Source organism: Vulpes lagopus, chromosome 10, assembly GCF_018345385.1.
Source record: "Vulpes lagopus strain Blue_001 chromosome 10, ASM1834538v1, whole genome shotgun sequence".
Lineage (NCBI taxonomy): Eukaryota > Metazoa > Chordata > Mammalia > Carnivora > Canidae > Vulpes > Vulpes lagopus.
Window position 1 is genome coordinate 104396363 of NC_054833.1, and position 21566 is coordinate 104417928.

The 21566-nt window shown below is 36.9% G+C and overlaps 1 protein-coding gene across 2 annotated transcripts in view; it reads right to left on the reverse strand.

Annotated features, from left to right (window-relative positions):
- AP1G1 (adaptor related protein complex 1 subunit gamma 1) overlaps positions 1-21566 on the reverse strand; it is a 75597-nt gene that overhangs the window by 30466 nt on the left and 23565 nt on the right. For both annotated transcript variants that reach the window (XM_041770731.1, XM_041770732.1), the window contains exons 3-6: positions 10930-11054; positions 3397-3538; positions 1738-1834; positions 299-375 (exon numbers count right to left, since the gene is read on the reverse strand). In XM_041770731.1, the coding sequence (XP_041626665.1) occupies positions 299-375; positions 1738-1834; positions 3397-3538; positions 10930-11054 (441 nt within the window). The remainder of the gene's footprint in view (positions 1-298; positions 376-1737; positions 1835-3396; positions 3539-10929; positions 11055-21566) is intronic.

Genomic DNA, 21566 nt, shown 5'->3' on the forward strand with positions numbered 1-21566 from the left:
TGACCTCAGGTTACATTTCCTGACTTCAGCGTAAAAACAGCAGATAAAGGACATGAGAGCTTGGTAGGTCTGCCAACACTGAGAGAAGACTTCTATTATGAAAGGGAAAACAACTGTATTACTGCCAGTTCTTATATGCCTAAACCTGGCTTCCAGCCCTACCACACAGCAGGGCTGGTCAAGTCCTTTATTCAGCTCTGTAACTTCCTTTCAAAAGAAAATTCATAAGTGAGGAAAATCATATACTTTTCAGAAAAATCATTTTTCAATCAAGAAAGGCATAGAGAATGATACCTACCTTTCTGAAATGTGCAAGCATGTCTGGGCTTCGTTCACACATTTCTGTGAGGAGGACTACAGATGTGTGAAGGACACCTGAAATAAAAGAGCAAACAAAAACTAAAAATGAGGCTATATATTATTCAACTTCATAGAACAAGGCTTTGAGTTCTGAAGGTCAATTCCAAAAGGGTAATTGCTACTTTTATTAATTCCCAAAGAAGCTAAGCATTGAGGCGAATACAAAGGAAGTATTTAATAGATGCCTGATTTAATACTGGTCAAGTCAATCAAATCAGAATATTTTTAACAATTATGTGAGCATAACTGCTAAAAAATGAAAACCAACACAAGTGTCTCTCCATCAGAGAATATCCATAAAGACATGCTCACAGTCCCTATAAGCTAGGTATCATCTGGCCCATATTTAATAAGCTATTAGCTGAAATCTGATCACTTAAAAAGCAAAAATCTTAATAAGATTTTAAATTTCCAGATAAAATCAATCAAAACTCCAAGGTAATTATGGATTACAAAGTGAATATGCTTGTTCCAGGGTGAGTAAAAAGGATCTCACAATAGTCTCCACTAATAATAAGTACCCTAACCATTTATTTGTTCAACAAGTTTATTCTGAGCCTTCTAGGCACAGGACTGAATTAATCAAATTATATATACCTTACCATTTTTTTCTCTTAGCATTTAGTAGGACACATGCATTTTCTTTTCACTAACTTGTTTCACTAACTTCAAAACAAGAATAAAATGTTTGAGGGGTGTCGGGTGGCTCAGTCAGTGAAATATCTACCTTTGGCTCAGGACAGGATCTCAGGGTCCTGGGATAGAGCCCCTGTCAGACTCCCTGCTCAGCAAGGAGTATGCTTTTCCCTCTCACTCTGCCCCTCCCCCTGACTCATACTGCCTCTCCTGCTCTCTAATAAATAAAGAAAATCTTTAAAAAATAATAATAATAAAATGTTTGGGAAAGGACATCCATGTTCCATTTAATTTCTCTCATTTTATATAAATATCTGAGTGCCCATTATCAATTCCTATTACAAGTAACACAAAGGATTTTCATCAATCTTATACTCCTACAATGCAATTAAAAAATAACGTTTTCTTCTATTATAAAACAGCCAGGAAATCAAAGTGTTTTACATATGGAAATCAAGGCTAGGATCACTTATTAGTTACACTGAGTATTAGCAACTTAACACAGTATTTTTTAATATAGTAAAAGAGGACCGAAAATGAAAACTGAGTTTACTATGAAGGAATCAATCTCTAATTATAAAAATAGGATATGAGAAAACAAAGATTTGACCCATCAGCCCTTCCTGGAAAAGCCTAAGCACAGTAAAAAGGCAAGTCCACTGCACTGAAATAGAAGGCCAACACTGCCTGAGCCTTTCTCTTTTCCCTTAATACTTCACAAGTGCATCCAAATCACATTACCATGGTTCTTTTCATTCAATAAATTTTTTGTTGCTGGTAAAAACATCTCCATAAGTTCAGGAACCTTCCTGATGACATGAACAGCACATAGTGCTGCCTATAAAAAAAATAAAAAGGACAAAAGATTTATTTCAATTAAGTCAGGGCAACTAATCTTACAAAAAAACACCAACAAAAAACCTTATCATCTAGTTCACCTACTAAAAAGAATAAAGAAGAATGAAGTTAGACATCAGATTTATTATATATTAACTGGTTAGGGCTTTCCAATTTATACTATTTCATGAATGAGAACTTTTAGCTCACCTGTCCCTTTGCTCATAAATCCACTAAATAAGTGGACAAAAAGTTCCTAGACTATGGTTAATATGAATTTATCTAACAAATTAAATGTAACTTATGTGGAGTTTCGCACAGTAAAAAATAGACTTAATCTGTGATACTCATTCTTCTAAGATGACCAAAAGGTTTCATAAAAACACCATGCAATTGAATGACATATTACTGCTGTTACTTTTAATAATATCTATATCTACCCCAATTCATTCTTTGCTGCTATCAAGAAAATCATTTGATAATTAGATAGTCTCTACTAAAGAAAAGGATGGTTTTGGTTTGTTCACTGGAAAGAAAGGTACAAAGACTGATTTTGATTATGCCGGCCAAAAATTAGTTTAGTTACTATTTGCTGGAGTTATATACCACAAAACTTTAGATATAGTAACAAGAAAGTATTTCAGCTAATTCTCCCCTAGTTATATTTGTGGGAAAAATTTTTTTTCCAATCCACAAAAATGTTTTATTTAATGAAATAATGTACTTTCTGAACAAGAGCAGCCCACTGATTCTTTAAGAGAAAGCACTAGCTGTGGTTTACAATCATCATTAACAGTCCATGATCCTGGAAAACAGCATGGCCCTTGCAACATCTCATCTCACACCATTAATGTGGAGGCACAGTGAGTATCAGCCAGGCAATAGTAAGTGTTCACTTCTTCAGAGTTCTATATTTTACACCTCTTGTTTACGGAGATTACAGGGTTCAAGAACAACTTTCAAAAACAAAAAATGTTTCTATCGACATATAAAAGCATAAGAGAGTAAGATCATTGTATTCCATTACTATTCCATTTAAATATATCAATTTAGAAAGTGTATTCTAGATCATTCTCTAATAATTATCTAGGTCCCAATGGAACTGCACTTCCAGAGATTCAAAGGCACTAATACAAAGACATAGGCACTAATTAGAAAAAAAGTAAATTCTTAAAATTCTGTTATCACTTTGTTTAATACTGTTTAGAATCTGATAAATTAGGAAATAATCAGGTATCTAGGAAATTCAGTAACATTTGCTTGTTTATAAATCATTTCCTCGAAAGAAAAAAAGAGGAATGAAGAGAAGAATTAAAATGTTCACAATTATCAACTGAAGTTAAACACCAATTAAAAAAACCCACCTCCAAAATTAGTATAAAAATAGATTTGTAAACACTTGATTCATATATAATTATTTAGAATATATTTACTGCAGAGAAAGATAGGTTATATCATCAGACCTCTCAAAAATAATTTTGCCTCAAAAAACAAAGAAAATTTGCCTCATCTCCATAATATTCCCTAATCCAAATGCAGACATTTGGTTTCATTAAAAGTTACCTTTTTTCTTAAGTAAGAATTGGAGGTTTTCAGGAGTTTCTCTACCTCTCCTGCAAGATCTCTGCACATCTCTGAAGAGCCCATGCAGCCGAGGGTACAAAGTGCTAACCCCTGTACATATTGCGTGCTATGATTAAGATCACTGCAAAAGAAAGGAAAAAGGTAGAAATGAATATGCTTTGCCTGGTGCTCAGCATAAAGAAGCTTCACAATCTAATGAGGTAGCTCTGAGTGATTCACAATTTTTCCAGTAAAGAAAATAATGAATATGATTATTTTGCAAAAACATGTTTAACTTAATTACAAATCACCAATACAGTGAACTGACTGACAGTGCCTCCTACAGGCTTACAACTCCACGTTTCCAAATACCAAAGATAAATTAAACAGCATGTTATCTGTTGAAAACTAGCTAAAGAAAAGGAAAGAAAGAAAAGAAAAGAAAAGAAAAGAAAAGAAAAGAAAAGAAAAGAAAAGAAAAGAAAAGAAAAGAAAGAGAAAGGAAAGAAAGAAAGAAAGAAAGAAAGAAAGAAAGAAAGAAAGAAAGAAAGAAAGAAAGAAAGAAAGAAACTAGCTACCTTCAGAATATTCAGCAAACCACTGAAAGTGAAAATCAACAAAGACAGACATGCGAAACACAACTGTGTATTGTTTGTTTAAAAGATCCGTGGGGGTGCCTGGGTGGCTCAGTAAGTTAAGCACCTGACTCTTGATTTCATTTCATGTCACGATCTCAGGGTTGTAATATCAAACCCTGCATCAGACTTCACACTGAGTGAGGAGGCTACTTAAGATATTCATTCTCTCTCTCTCTCTCTCTCTCTTCCCTCCCCTCTCCCCCAACACCCCCTCACTCCCCAACCCCCAAGTGTGAGTGTGAACATTATCTCTCTATTAAAAAAAAAATTAATATGCTCTACCACTTGGACACCTGGGTGGCTCAGCAGTTGAGCATCTGCCTTCGGCTCAGGGTGTGATCCCAGGGTCCTGGGATCGAGTCCTGCATTGGGATCCCTGCATGGAGCCTGCTTCTCCCTCTGCCTATGTCTCTGCCTCACTGTGCCTCTCACAGAAAAAATAAATAAAATCTTAAAAAAAAAAAAAAAGCTCCACTACTAACTACCAAAAAATACGACAATATATATACATGAACCAAATCTTAAAAAAAAAAAAAAAAATTCAGAAAACACGGTCCCTACTACTAGAGAAAGCATACTTAAATATCCTAACAGAGGGGCAGCCCGGGTGGCTCAGCGGTTTAGCGCCGCCTTCAGCCCAGGGCCTGATCCTGGAGACCCGGGATCAAGTCCCACGTCAGGTTCCCTGCATGGAGCCTGCTTCTCCCTCTGCCTGTGTCTCTGCCTCTCTCTCTCTCTCTCTCTCTGTCTCTTGTGAATAAATAAATAAAATCTTTAAAAAAAAAAAAATATCCTAACAGAAATACTCTGAAACCTCTAACCTTATGGTATAGTATTAACCTTGATGTCTTAATTTTTACACTTTTATTTTTTGTAATCAAGAGGAAAATATTATTAACTAGAAAAAAATTGGCTGGGCAGCCCAGGTGGCTCAGCGGTTTAGTGCAGTCTTCAGCCCGGGGTGTGATCCTGGGGACCCGGGATCGAGTCCCGCGTCAGGCTCCTTGCATGGAGTCTGCTTCTCCCTGTCTGTGTCTCTGCCTCTCTCTCTCTCTTTCTCTCTCTCTCTGTGTGTGTCTCTCATGAATAAATAAATAAAATCTTAAAAAAAACTGGCTAATTAAATCATCTTTAACAAACCACGCTAGATATTTAGTGAGGCCCTGTATCTGGTAACACAGATATACAAGGTTCTATTTCTAACAGACATTGATTACTGTATAAAATTATTTAACAAATCAGCCAGGAAGTATACCTTCAGAAAAGCTGAAATATTAAAAGCTTGAACTAGTAAATTCATTACATATTATAATCAACTTTTACTATTCAGAAGGTAAATTATTGTATGAGTTATGCTACTTCTATCAGCTTTAAGAGCATTTTAGTATCCTTTAGTTAATGGTCCTTAAGGATTTCAGTGGCTAAGGATCTCTGGAAGCCCTAAGACAGTTTCATGGGGTCCAGGAGAGCCAAACCATTTTCATAATACTAACTCCAATACATTTGCCAAATGTATTGACAATTGAACTAATGATGCAAAAGCAGTGGTGGGGAAAATTACAAAAAATTACATTACAAACCAGAATAATGGCACTAAACTATACTAGTAGTCATTGTATTCACTATCACACAAGCACAGAGGATGGAAGGAAGAGAAGAAAGGAAAGAAGGAAGGGAAGGAGAGAGAGAAAAGAGGAAAGGAATGTGTCTATTTGTTTCACTTAAGACTGTGACAAAGCAGCAAAAAAGATTAGTTTTATTAAATCCTGACTCAAATGCATACTGTTTAATATTATGTGACCAAATAGGAAACATGCATAAAGAACTTCTGCATCCTCAAGTGATGATCTGAGAGAAAAGTACTTGTGCACTTGCAAACTAAACTATGAACTTTTCAAATGTGTATGCTTTTTAAATGAAAAGTAACTGACAGACAACTATAATTATTAAGATTTGGGTATCTGATGGACATCTTCTGGAAAAAGAGTCAAGTTTAGCCTTCACTTCAAGAGCAAAAACCAACAATATTTGTTGCCAATGATAAAATCCAAGCTTTGAAGTAAGAGAATTTTGGAAAATTTGTATTGCCATAATGAAATTCACAGTCTATCAATACTTTAATTCATGAGCCAATTTTTTCCAAATGACTTAGCCATGGTGTTACAAACCCATACATGAGTAAAAGATCCATTCAAAGTGTGAGACAGAACAATGGGTTTTAATATAACAAAGTACCAAACTTCACTGATACAGTTTGAAATTCTACATTGTAACTAATCCTTAAGGAACTACCACTTATGGAGTTTTGGTATAGTATCAAAGAAGAATATCCAGTTATTTGAAAGGCTATTAAAGTCCACAAGATATTGAAAGCAGAGGCAGGGCAGCCCCGGTGGCTCAGCAGTTTAGCGCCGCCTTTGGCCCAGGGCGTGATCCTAGAGACCCAGGATCGAGTCCCACGTTGGGCTCCCTGCATGGAGCCTGCTTCTCCCCCTGCCTGTGTCTCTGCCTCTCTCTTTCTCTCTCTGTCATGAATAAATAAATAAAATCTTTAAAAAAAAAAATTAACAGTGACCTTGACTTAAAACAAAATAAAAAGAAAGCAGAGGCAAATATGATATCTAGCTATCTTCCACTAGGCCAGATGTATAAAAGACTTACAAAAATGTGAGATAATACTATTTTTCTCATTTGAATAGTTTTTGTTTTGGAAATTTTTTTTTTTTTAAGATTTTATTTATTGGGATCCCTGGGTGGCACAGCGGTTTGGCGCCTGCCTTTGGCCCAGGGCGCGATCCTGGAGACCCGGGATCGAGTCCCACGTCAGGCTCCCGGTGCATGGAGCCTGCTTGTGTCTCTGCCTCTCTCTCTCTCTCTCTCTCTGTGACTATCATAAATAAATTAAAAAAAAAATAAAAGTTAAAAAAAAAAAAAGATTTTATTTATTCATGGGAGACACAGAGAGAAAGGCAGAGACATAGGCAGAGGGAGAAGCAGGCTCCCCAAAGGGAACTCAATGCAGGACTAATCCCAGAACTCCGGGAACACAACGTGAGCCAAAGGCAGATGCCACTCAGGCATCCCTGGAAAATATTTTTTCATTAAAAAGCATTACTGATGTTACCATGTAAGGTGTTTGTTACTGATCATTTTATTTTTTTTTTAATTTTTATTTACTTATGATAGTCACACAGAGAGAGAGAGAGAGAGAGGCAGAGACACAGGCAGAGGGAGAAGCAAGCTCCATGCACCGGGAGCCTGACGTGGGATTCGATCCCGGGTCTCCAGGATCGCGCCCTGGGCAAAGGCAGGCGCCAAACCGCTGCGCCACCCAGGGATCCCCTGTTACTGATCATTTTAAATGAAATAATAAACAGTTTTAATCTTCCCTGAACAAAGAAAGGAAAATAAAGAAAAGCATAAATTAGCCAGGTTTGCTACTTTGTAAGAATTTGAATTTTGAAGGCAAAAATTACTGGTCAGGGGTCCCTGGGTGAGTCAGTCAGTTAAGTGTCCAACTCTTAATTTTGACTCAGGTCATGAATCTCAGGCTCATGAGATCAAGCTCCAAGTCAGTTTCGAGCCTGGCATGGAGCCTGCTTAAGATTCTTACTCCCTCTCCCTCTACCCTTCTGCACCCTATCCCGACCCCTACTTGCTCTTTCTCTCAAAAAAAAAAAAAAAAAAGTTTTCTTCTGGTAAAAATGTTTAAGTCTTAACTATGATTTTATCATTTTAGGCTCCCAGTTACCAAGATATTTAGCTGACTTTTTTTTTTTTAAGATTTTATTTGTTTATTCATGACAGACACAGAGAGAGGCAGAGACATAGACAGAGGAAGAGGCAGGCTCCTTGCAGAGAGCCCAATGTGGGACTCGATCCCGGGACTGGGACCACACCCTGAGCCAAAGGCAGATGCTCAACCTCTGAGCCACCACGTGTGCCTTAGAGCTGACTTTTCATTCATTTTTTTCAATGATTATGAATGTTTGGGCAGCCCGGGTGGCTCAGCGGTTTGGCACCGCCTTCAGCCCAGGGCATGGTCCTAGAGACCCAGGATCGAGTCCCACGTCGGGCTCCCTGCATGGAGCCTGCTTCTCCCTCTGCCTGTGTCTCTGCCTCTCTCTCTCTCTCTCTCTCTCTCTCTCTTAAAAAAAAAAAAAAGAAAAGAAAAGAAAAAGTTTGCATTAATACGGGTTCTTAAAATATCATATCCAATTTTTAAAGATTCCAAGATCTTTAATCATTTGGAGCTTTTCTAGGCCAATGAACAATGAGGGAAACGTTCATTAACATAAAAACTGCTGGTACACTATGATGCCCTATTATACAAACAAAAAGCAAACACACACACACACAAACAAAAACAAAAACCACTGAACAAAAAACTCTTACAAAACAAAGAAACCCATTTGTTAACAAATATTTTTTAAGGGACACCTGGGAGGCTCAGCAGTTAAATGTCTGCCTTCAGCTCAGGGCATGATCCTGGAGTCCCGGGATCGAGTCCCATATCAGGCTCCCTGCATGGAGCCTGCTTCTCTCTCTGCCTGTGTGTCTGCCTCTCTGTGTGTCCCTCATGAATAAATAAATAAAATCTTTAAAAATACATAATTTTTAAAAACAAAACTAAATGATCCAAAGTCAATTAACTGGAGCTTGGACTAAAGTGCAGATCATTTCCCAACTATTAGTTCTCTCTCAAAAAGTTCATTTGGGGTCTGGCTAGGTCTCATTAAAATTCAAAACAAAGGGGTGCCTGGGTGGCTCAGTCAGTTAGGTGTCTTCCCTTGGATCATGTCATGATACCAACTGGGATCAAACCTTGAGTCGGGCTCCCTGCTCAGCCAGTAGTCTGCTTGTCCCTTTCCTTCCCTCTGCCCTGCTCGTGCTAATAAATAAAATCTTTTTTAAAATTCAAAACAAAGATTTCTTCTTTGCCTGTGTATCTCATTCTTCAATTTTTATCAAGCTACAAACCTATACTTGAGTTTGGTATTAACTCTTTAATATGAACCTGCTGTAAGGCAGAACTGCCAAATCATCAGCATGTGATTGAAGGCTGAAGTAATGAGGGCAACAGAGCATGCAAGAAAAAAATTAAAATAACTCTCAAAGGCCTAGCCAGAGTAAATGTATAAAAGAGTCATGCTGAACATGTAAAATGTAACCTCTACGATACCAAGGATCTCTGCCCATTTTTTTTCATTCTCCCTCCCTAGAGCTTCTAATAGTTCCTGGCTGTTAGAAGGAATACAATAATAATAGGTATACAATAATACTTGTTGAATAAGCCAATCAACTTAGTATTTTCATTAGTATTTATCTCAAAGCCATAAAATAAAATTTTCCCAAAATTAAGTTTATAGACTCAATGTATTTACATGACACACACTACATTTACAACTAAATCATAATTCTCATTTTGGAATTTTCCATTATCCATTGGAAAATTTTTAAAGTAGAACGTTATTGACCACAGAAAAGAAAAGTGTAAGAGTTCAATAACTACAAATGTGATCACCTATATTCCCTGCTTCTACTTTGTCAAACAAATAGTGCAAACGAAAAAGAAATCTACAAAGGAGAGGAAATCAACAGACACACCAAAATCATAAAACAAACCATAAAGTACTTTTAACCAGTAAGGCCATCAGAACTTCCATAACTTTCTAATAGACATTTGCTGGAAGAAGGATGCTAGAACTAATTCCCTGCTTGGCCACTCCTCCATACAGCAAGCATTTCTCAATTTGTAAGTTCAACAAACATGACTGGACTAGTAAAGTACCCATGAGAGGAAAAAAGACACAAAAATTCACAGGGCTAGGTATAATTTCGTGCAACTGAAATCTTGAATTGGACCACTGACAGGCAAGACCTCTCCTTCTACCTTTCAATGGTATTTTTTTTTTTTTTTTAAGATTTTATTCATCCATTCATGAAAGACAGAGAGAGAGAAAGACACGGGCAATGGGAGAAGCAGGCTCCATTCCATGCAGGGAGCCCGACGTGGGACTTGATCCTAGGTCTCCAGAATCATGCTCCGGGCCGAAGGCAGGTGCTAAACTGCTGAGCCACCCAGGCTGCCCCCTTTCAATGGTATTTACTCAGAACATACACTGGTGATTCTTTAATAAATGTAACATTTTAATAAAATGGTATTCAAGGACCTTATAGTATTCAAGGTCCTGGAAATATAAGAAAGCTCTGATATACCAATGCTTTTTCTATTATTCTATGTTAGCCCAAATTCTTGTTTCATTACTAAACTAGGTTCCTATGATTGAAGATGTATAGCAATGCCTTCATTTAATTAAATTATTCCCTACAGGTGCACCTGGGTGGCTCAGTCAGCTAAGCATCCAACTCTTGATTTTGGCTTTGGTTATGATCTCCAGGTGGTAGGATGGAGCCCTGTGTCAGGATCTACACTCAGCACATGAAGTCTGCTTGAGATATTATCTCCCTGCCCCCAGCCACCCTGTGCTTGCTCTCTAATAAATAAAATTTTAAAAAATAATAATAAGGGCAGCCCGGGTGACTCAGCAGTTTAGCGCCGCCTTCAGCACAGGGTGTGATCCTGGAGACCCAGGCTCAAGTCCCACGTCAGGCTCCCTGCATGGAGTCTGCTTCTGCCTGTGTCTGTGCCTCTGTGTGTGTGTGTGTGTGTGTGTGTGTGTGTGTGTCATGAATAAATAAAATCTTAAAAATAATAATAATAAATATTCCCCTACAGAAATTTTAATCCTTTGCTTATCCTCTTTACACATAAATAAGAGCAATTCAAATATATTCTAGATAGTAAATAAAAACAATAAATAGAAGCCTTGATGTCATTAGAAAACTTTAAAAGCACAAAGCAGTCATTAAAAGAAGGAAAGGTAAGACTTACTTCTTGATACAGTTGGTCATAAGAAGATGGACATCTTGTCTTTCATCTAACAGCAGCATTGCCCCTAAATAACCAATGCGTTTGTCTGTGAATTTTTGAGAGGCGATAAGCTTGAGGCACTCCAACTGCAAATTAAAAAAAAAAAAAAGAAAGAAAGAAATTGCTACCACAATCCGGAAAACAGTGTTTTTAACCCAGAGTCAGTGGATGGCTAAAATAAGTAGTTACCAAATTGCCTAAATAAAAGGCAAATAACTAAAATCTTTAGATACCTTAATAATAGATAACCAAGTTCCAGAATTACCATCTCATTAAGGTCCTGTGATATATGCTATCCAAAATAATCTGTGAAATTTACCTTACTTCCACAGATTGAAATAAATATTAACTAGTAAAGTATTATAATCAAATATAACTCAATTCTTAATTTAATCCTCAGGTTGTACTAAATTAACACCTAACTTATGTGTATATTTAAGGTCTGTTTCCTATTTTGAATAAAAAAAACCCATAACTGGAAATCCTTCAAACTGCCAAACACTATCTTAGACGTCAGGAATACACAACTGAAAAGCAGAGACAGACAACAACTAACTTTAATGTGGAAAGTGTTACATTTAGGGCTTGCATCAAATAGTAGGGAAAGTAAGACTTTAGGATATGAGGAATAAAAATACAGAGAAAAAAGCCAAAGGAAATTTCAGGAGTGGAATTAACCTAAAATGTTTTATATGATTTTTTTCTTTACATAATTGATAAAAATCCTCAGACCTCAAGACTCTTTGTAGTTTTGTAGTTAAACAGTCTCTCTACTTAGCCTTTCTTTTTTTTTTTTTTCTACTTAGCCTTTCTTGATCACAATCATTTTGATATACTTTATCATTCCATCTTGACTAACATGGAAAAGGCCAAATGTTCCCTCAATAGCAATTGTTTTCAAAGGGTGTACATAAGTTAGACTCTCTAAGAGGAGTTTTGCAAACTATGCTCCCATTTAGAACCACCCCATCCCAAGGAAAGGAGCTCAAATGCAGACCCGTGTACAATAGCCTAAAATCACGTGAGACTACTCTCCATCTGAATTTGCCTATAAGTTCATAAATGAAATTGAGGAAAGTAAAAGAATTTACAAATAAAACTTTTCAAGCTATTTAAAAATTGCTCTCTCGATGTATCTCCATTAAAAACACCTAAAGTTAGCAGAATGACTATACTATCATGAAATCAAAGAAGCCTCCAAGAATAACCATATCCAAAAGGGAAACTGAAATGCCTTCTAAAACTGACAGAGATTATATAACAAGCCTTCCCTTCCTTCTATGCATTCAATTTAAATTTTAAAGAACAATTTCTGAAATAGAAGATGAAGAAAGTCATTTTTACAATGTCAGCAGAAAAATCACTGCTGAGGTTAATGAGAAAATCAGGAACTAAAATACCATCAGAAAATCTTACTTTTTTCAACAAAAGGGTTTTTAATCTTCCTATTTAATAATCCTATAAGTGAGAATTTTAGCAGTGAAAAAAAAGTTCTAAGAATCAGTTATTACTGAAATTTTTATCATCCTTAGAATCATGCTTTCAAAAAGTAGGCATTACACAAAAAGAGTAACCAAAAATTTGTTATTAAGATACACTAATAAGAAGACAGGCTTTACTCTTAGGCATTAATATTACTTTGTGTTTTTTAGAGCCAAGTTTTAAGATAGTCACACTAAAAGTCATTAGTGACTAGTGAGTACAATTTGTTGCTTTTTGTGATACTTGCTTAAAACTTGCCCAAAAGTAAAACAGAAAAAGAAAAACCACAATTTAAAAGGACAAACACTAAATTAATTCTTTTTAATATTCCCCATTGGTACAGTGACTTTGCTTCAAGAATAAACATTTGCTTTATAAAGGTGGCAAATCTGAGAGGAAATATAAGACTAAAGACTGGAAATACCATTTGAAAACCACCCTCCACTGAAGGATTAACTCTCATCATACTCTACAGGTAGGTGTCGGTAACCAGCAATAGGCTAAGAAAGTACCATGTTTCATCTTTAAGAATATTATCAAAGGGGCAGCCCAGGTGGCTCAGCAGTTTAGCGCCGCCGAAGATCCTGGAGACCCAGGATCAAGTCCCACATCGGGTTCCCTGCATGGAACCTGCTTCTCCCTTTGCCTGTGTCTGTGCCTCTCTGTCTCTGTCATGAATAAATAAAATCTTATATTAAAAAAAAGATTATTATCAAAGTTTTCAGATGTTAAAAAGGATGAAGGGGTGTTCAATGGGGTTATGAGTAAATACGAGGGGAGGGCATCTATTTTTGAGCATCAATCATTAAAAATACAATTCTGGTGTGAGTTACAGAAGAAAAACAGTACAACTTCAAATCAGTACTATTTCCTTCTCACTTAAAGCTACTTGAAAATCCCACTTGAAACATTGCTAACCCACAAATCTAGCATATGCTTTAAGACCATAGTAAACAGTCTAGCTTTTATATTCACACAACCACAGAGACAAAAAATAACGTTTGCTTTTACTCCAAATTCCGTGAACAAAGTCAAAAATGACAAACTTGGAAAAAATATTTGCAACTCATTTCACAGATATAACAGGATTCTACAAATTGATTTTCTTTTTTTTTTTTAATTTATTTATGATAGTCACAGAGAGAGAGAGAGAGAGAGAGAGAGAGAGAGAGAGGCAGAGACATAGGCGGAGGGAGAAGCAGGCTCCATGCACCGGGAGCCTGACGTGGGATTCAATTCCGGGTCTCCAGGATCGTGCCCTGGGCCAAAGGCAGGCGCTAAACTGCTGCGCCACCCAGGGATCCCTACAAATTGATTTTCAAAGACCAACAACTCAATATAAAAATGGACAAAAAACATGGGGAGTTCTAAGAAAACAAAAATAATCCAAACCTATGAAATGGGTTTCAACCTCCTCATAAAACAAATGCAAACCCATCTAGGTAAATTTACTTACATCACTGAACTGGGGGCACCTGGGTGGCTCAGTGGTTGAGCATCTGCCTTTGGCTCAGGTCATGATCCTGGGATCCCAGGATGGAGTGCCACATCAGGCTCCCCACAGGGAGCCTGCTTCTCCCTCTGCCTGTGTCTCTGCCTCCTTCTCTGTGCGTCTCTCATGAATAAATAAATAAAATCTTTTAAAAAATTAAGTAATACAGTTGAATAATAACCATTATTTTGCACATGTATTAATACAAAGGTAGTGTAAGTTCCTAAAAGTGGAATTTCTGAGTCAAAGGGTACGTGTATTTATAATTAAGATAGTCCAGATCTTTTCTCACTACAGCTTTTGTCAGTTTACATCCAATCACTAACGTCCTCGCACTGTTATGACTAACTTTGCTAATATAATAGGTTAAAAAGTAGTATCTCAATATGGTTTCCACGTGCATTTCTTTTTTTAAACTTTATTTTTTTAATTTTTTTTTAATTTTTATTTATTTATGATAGTCACAAAGAGAGAGAGGCAGAGACACAGGCAGAGGGAGAAGCAGGCTCCATGCACCGGGAGCCCGACGTGGGATTCGATCCCGGGTCTCCAGGATTGCGCCCCGGGCCAAAGGTAGGCGCCAAACCGCTGCACCACCCAGGGATCCCTCCATGTGCATTTCTTATGGATCCTGGGATCATGCCCTGAGCTGAAGGCAGATGATAGAGTCGATTAGTCAATAGAGCATGTGACTCTTGATCTCAGGGTTCTGAGTTCGAGCCTCACAACAGGTATGGAACCTGCTTAAAACTTTAAAAAATAAAATAAAAAATAGATACATAGTAAGATTGGAGAGAAATGTCCATTAACAAGGCATCAGTTTAATAAACTATGATTCATAACATCATGATTCATAAACATCAAGGAATACTATACATTACCATGAGTATGTCAAAAAGCTGGAAAAAGAATGAGGGCATGGGCTAATCTTCAAGACAGATTATTAAGTAGACAATGTACACAGTGTGATACAGTATGTATTTTACAGTGGAGGGGCATTTCCATTGCCTAGAAATGTATAAAATATCTCCGGAAGGATGGACATGGACAAAAAGCAGAGTTTTAATCATACATTCTTTTGTACCTTTCAAATTTTAAATGAATGAACTGTCATTATCTATTTCCAAGATAAATAATATTGAGCTAGCAGGAAAAAGTTTGAAACTTCAGGATAAAGGGAAGTTACATTTAACTTGTAGTTAGAAAAGTTAATATAATAATATTATCATTTAAAAGGGGGTATGGGGATCCCTGGGTGGCTCAGTGGTTTAGCGCGTGCCTTTGGCCCAGGGCGCAATCCTGGAGTCCCGGGATCGGGTCCCGTGTCAGGCTCCTGGCATGGAGCCTGATTCTCCCTCCTCCTGTGTCTCTGCCTCTCTATCATAAATAATAAATAAATAAATATTTTAAAAAATAAAAAAATAAAAGGCGGGCAATTATTCCCTTCTCAAAATTGAGTAGTATGTAATTTCAAAAATTAACAAAAATGCATGTAAGTCTTAGGATTGTTTAGGAAAAGATTAAAAATTAAAGACCAAAATCTTATGAAAATACAACTCAGTAAATGAAAACAATCAGTCCTTTTTAAATAACTTAAATTCATAATGAGTGATTATTGTGCTATTCTATTATACCTCTAATGCTATATGAGCTTAAAAAGTATGTCCATTCTTTTTTTTTTTTTTTAAGATTTTATTTATTTATTCATGATAGACACAGAGAGAGAAAGAAGCAGAGACACAGGCAGAGGGAGAAGCAGGCTCCATGCAGGGAGCCTGATGCAGGATTTGATCCTGGGACTCCAGGATCAATGCCCTGGGCCAAAGGCAGGCATTAAACCGCTGGGCCACCCAGGGATCCCCCCAAGTATGTCCATTCTTTACCTCTAATCCCCACAATGGCTATGCTTTCTTCTGTTGGCATTTGTATTTTTCACTATCAGTTTCTTCCTTGTCAACAACATTCCTATAATTGGCTTTCTAACAGCAACCTTCTCACTGTCCCTACTATCTTCCATCCCAAAGGTCTGTTTGCAGTAACTCTTAGCTATTCACTGATTTTCTTTGTATTTACTTTCCAATTGTTTTTGAGATGCTGTGGTTTTGCTTTAACTTCATAAACTCCTGCTACGTAAAAACCAATGTGCTAGACATTCTCACTGATACCCAGTTAAAGGGCACACAAAAAGAAACCAACATTTGGATATATATCAGAAGTATGATACATATATATACATCATATATCACATATATATATACACACACATATTGTAACAACTATGCACAAGCTACTGTGAAAACAAGTCAGGAAGGGCACTCATTCAGGTGAGAAACAGAAAAAAAATCAGAGAAAGATTCCTATCTCTTTACATAACACATAGTGGAATAGAAACGATTTGATTTAGGAGCCCTAATCCCGGTTCTAGCTTAAGAGACCTAAGCAAGGGGCACCGGGGTGGCTCAGTGGTTGAGCATCTGCCTTCGGATCAGGGCGTGATCCTGGGGTCCTGGGATTGAGTCCCACATCGGGCGCCTGCATGGAGCCTGCTTCTTCCACCGCCTGTGTCTCTGCCTCTCTGTCTCTCATGAGTAAATAAATAAAATCTTTAAAGAAAATTTTTTAAAAAGAGACCTAAGCAAGTTACTTCACCAACCTGGGCCTCATTTTCCTCTTCACTGAGATAACTGGGCCACATCATGAAAGACAACCCTAAAGCGGCCCTCCACTCTCTGCTTTCGAGGCAAAGACAGTAGTCACTAATTCTCTACAGCTGACTCTTGCAGTGACCTAACAATTTTTCTCAGCAGAAACATTCAGGCAGCCATTAGCAACAAGCCTAAGAGAGTGAAACTATGGGCTCCCTTTGGAATAAATATAATGTCTTAAGGAAGTGGCTTCCAAATCTGACTGATCAAAATCACCTGGGAGAGTTTTGAAGTATGTAGATCACCCCCAAAATATCCTGATGGAGTAGGTTTCAGGTAAAGCCTGACAATTTGATTTCTATAAACATTTTCTAAATGACTCAATATTCAAATTTTCTCCAAGTTTCAAAGCAATTTTTTTTTTTAATCAAAGCAATTTTTTTTAAAAAAGGATTTTTTGGCCTTGTTACATTTTTCTAATGTGAGTAAAATACTGCTCTTTATCAACATTTAATCTGGTTGCCCTTGAAAAAAGCCGCACCTATTTTGTTAGCTTTTAGAACAATTTCCCACAAGGTCAAATGCATATATACATTTGCTTTTATACTGAACATTCTGCTTTATGATGTGATCAATTGTCTTGATGAAAAGATACAATTAAACATTAATGCATCTACAAGTGATTGGTTAGGTCTTTTAAAAAGTTACCTTTACTTCAATTTAATATTCAGAAATAACTTTCTAGTCTACACACACACACACACACACACACACAAACACACACACTTGAAGAATAAGCTTGTAACTTGCTTTACACACTATGTAGTATGGCAACATAAAAATCCATATGAGACCAGTCTGTTTTTTCATTCTGGCAGAGGGGACAAAAAATAAAACACTAAACATTGCTATTGCATCCCATTTTTCCTCGAGAAAATTATGAAATATTTCACTCAAAAATACACAAAAATCATGTAACACTCATTGAGCCACCAGTCAGCTTTATCAAATCATTCATTTTGTCCTACTTATTTTTACATTTTTTAATATTACAAATTCAACTGAAGCACTCTGCATACTCTGCCTCAATCCCATTTCCCTTCTCTCCATCCCAGGAATAACCAAAACTCAAAATTGCAGTTTATCATTGCCATATGTCTTTACTACATATGCTGAGGCAATTGTTTTAAGCTTTATATAAGTATCATACCATATGATACTTTTCATTCAACGTCTTTCTGTATTGCTCACATTCAGACAAGAAATTCTAATACAGCTATAGTCACTGCTAATACAGTGACTTTGGTATATACCACAACTTACCTATTCTTTTTGTGGATAAATTATTCCCAATGTTTTCAGATTAGAAACAATGATGCAATGAACTCTGATAAATGCCCGTTGTTAAATGGACAAGATTGTTGATCAGATTCAGGTTTTTCGGTTTTTATTTTGATTTAGCAAATACACTTCATAGGTGGTAGTATGAACTTTCATCAGGAAGTATATAGTTATTTCTGGTGTTTGTCTCTCTTGTGAATTGATGATGACCATCAAGGATTACAAAATGTATGTAATATTCTAATTCTTTTATTCTTTCTTCATTTATCAGCTGTACTCTAAGGAGCAACTACTCTGTACATACTGTTGGGTTACAAATAGTTCCTTCAGAAGAAACTACTGGTAGGAAAGGGAGGATAAATGTTTCTTTCCTTTTATTTATCAGTTTTCAAAATAAGTCCCTAGGATTCTCCAAAGATGATCAATGGAGTTGTTTTTTTAAAGATTTTATTTATTTATTCATGAGAGACAGAGAGAGAGGGGCAGAGACACAAGCAGAGGGAGAAGCAGGATCCATTCAGGAAGCCCGGCGGGGGACTCAATCCGGGGTCTCCAGGATCACACCCTGGGCCGAAGGTGGCGCTAAACTGCTGAGCCACCCGGGCTGCCCTATCAATGGGGTTTTTTTAATTTTTTTTTTTTTAATTTTTATTTATTTATGATAGTCACACACACAGAGAGAGAGAGAGGCAGAGACACAGGCAGAGGGAGAAGCAGGCTCCATGCACCGGGAGCCCGATGTGGGATTCGATCCCGGGTCTCCAGGATCGTGCCCCGGGCCAAAGGCAGGCGCCAAACCGCTGCGCCACCCAGGGATCCCTCAATGGGGTTTTTTAAAGTTTAATACTTATGAACTCACTGGAACGCCTAGGTAGCACAGTTAGTTAAGCATTTTAGATCAGGTCATGATCTCTGGGTTATGAGACGGAGCCCCATGTCAGGCTCCACGCTCAGTGAGGAGTCAGCTTGCAATTATCTCTCCCTCTCCTTCTGCCCCTCTCCCTGCTCACTTGTGCTCTCTAAAATGAATAAAACCTTTAGATAAAAAAAAATTATGAACTCACTGATATAAACTTACTTGGTATTTCAACTACAATTATTCTTATTAATGCGCAAATTTTCTTATTTTGGGGCAAAACAAAAAGCCCCTTCTGATGGCTACTAAATCCTTTTAACATGACTTCTGTAGTTTTTCCTCTGTTCTGGAACAGTAAGACAGGCTTATTTTGGGCACAATCTGGCCTTAAGGGTGCTCAAGACAAGGATGCCTATTATCACCATTCAATTACAGGTATGGCACAGTAAAGAAACAAGAAAAAAAATGATTACAGATAGAAAGTTAGGGAATTACCACTGCTTACAGACAACAGTACTGACTATATGGAAGAAATGGGTCTACAGGAACTCTTAGAACCAAATCCAATAATGTTGCAAAAATTAATTATTTTCTGTATATAAAACCTAATTATTGAAGTTTTAAGAGTGCTATTTGCAGTAAGTAGAAGAGCTCCACAGAACCTGTAAATTTCACCAAAAGTTTTTAAGACCTTATAGAGAACGCTGTAAAACTTTAAAGAGCAGGGATCCCTGGGTGGCGCAGCGGTTTGGCGCCTGCCTTTGGCCCAGGGCGCGATCCTGGAGACCCAGGATTGAATCCCACGTCAGGCTCCCGGTGCATGAAGCCTGCTTCTCCCTCTGCCTGTGTCTCTGCCTCTCTCTCTCTCTCTCTCTCTCTCTCTCTGTGACTATCATAAATAAATAAAAATTTATTAAAAAAAAAAAAAAAAACTTTAAAGAACACAAGAAGTGGAGTGCTATCCTGTATTATAATTGGAAGGGAAGCAGGATGCCTGGGTGGCTCAGTGGTTAAGCATTGTGATCCTGGGGTCCCAGGATTGAGTCCCACACTGGGCTCCCTTCATGAAGCCTGCTACTCCCTCCGCCTATGTCTCTGCCTCTGTGTCTCTGATGAATGAATAAATAAAATCTTAAAAAAAAAAAAAAATGGAAGGGAAGAGTACTGTGGATGGGTACCTGGGTATAGCAGGCCAGTTTGGAATGGGGAAGAAATAGACAATGCAAGCCCAGCCTAAAGAAGGTCACCAGCCTACCAGTGCCATGGAAAATGTGGATCCAGTGTTGTCAAATCATCTGATTTTCTAAGAGAAACTAGAAATCCAGATTTCCATGAAAAGTTCCTTGATTTTTGTATCAGTAGCAAATTCAAAACAATTTAACATATAGTGCAAAATACATCTGTGGAAGAATCTGGCCCCCAAGCTACCATTTTTTTACTTCTGCAATCTACCCACTTCTTTAGATACTCAACTTTACTTCTGGATCATAGTTAAGCTGAACACATGAAAGGTTACAAATTCTACAAGAAATTTATCACGGCTTTTGCTGTAAAAGTGTTGAGGATACAGTCTTTTACATTATTAAGAGACTCCTAGATAAAAGACCCCCATAAGAAAATCTATTTCAGAGGTGCCTGGTTGGTTCTGCCAGAAGAGCATGCAACTCTTGATCTTGGGGTTGTGAGTTGGAGCCCCATGTTGGGTGGGAGATTACACACATACATATGTAAATATATAAATAAATGGAAATCTATATTAGAATTCAATGATTTTTCAAAAAAATATTTTGCTGTCTTTGAGGAACCAGTAAAATCAGTAATATTTGAGATTTTAATGTATAAAACATAAATGTTTAACATTTACTAATCTAATTATTAATGTTCATAACCCTATACAGTGGTATGAAGACTGTCCCTATTTTACAGATGAGGAAACCGAGAAAAGAAAGGTTAAGGATCTTGCTCAAAATCATAGATAGTAAAATAACAAAGCCAGAATTCACATCCAGGAAGTCTGGTTCCTGTAGCTGCACTCTTAAATTCTAGTTTTAACAAGCACATAACTGAATTCTTTTTCTTGCCTTAGCTGCCTCACCAACAGCAAGTACAGTTCTGAATTCTTTCTTTCCCCAACTCTTATTTTCTACTATTATTTTTTTCTTTTTTTTTTAAATAGATGTTGGTAATGTATGTCACCTCAAATCCTCTGTACAGCAAGTCAGGGCTAAAGTAATTAAATAGTTAATAAACTTATTTACAGATTTAAACATACCCAAAGAATGAATAAGTTTTAGAGTTACACAAAGTTGAGCTCTAATCCTCGAATATTTGTTAGCTATGTAAATTTAAACAAGGCCCTTAATCTCTGAATCTCAGTTTCCTCATCTGCACTTTGAGAATATTACCTACTTCATGGGTTTTATCATAAAATTTGAAAGACTTTTCGAAAGTGGCTACTAGAAATTTTTAAATTATACATCTGGCTCATATTTTTATTTCTATTGAACAGCATCATACTAGATACTGCAGTAAAAATTAAAGAAACAGGTGAAATTAGTTTTAATAATGTATTTTATTTAACCCAATAGCTCTAAAATATAATTTCAACATATAATCAACACAAAAATTATTTTACATCTTTTTGTACTAAGGCTTCTAAATACAGTATATATTTTACACTTACAGCACATCTCAATTTGTATACTACATAACTGTCTGTATTTAGACTTCATAAAATTTACAATTGATAGATTCACATACCCAAGTTGTCTAAAACAAGTTT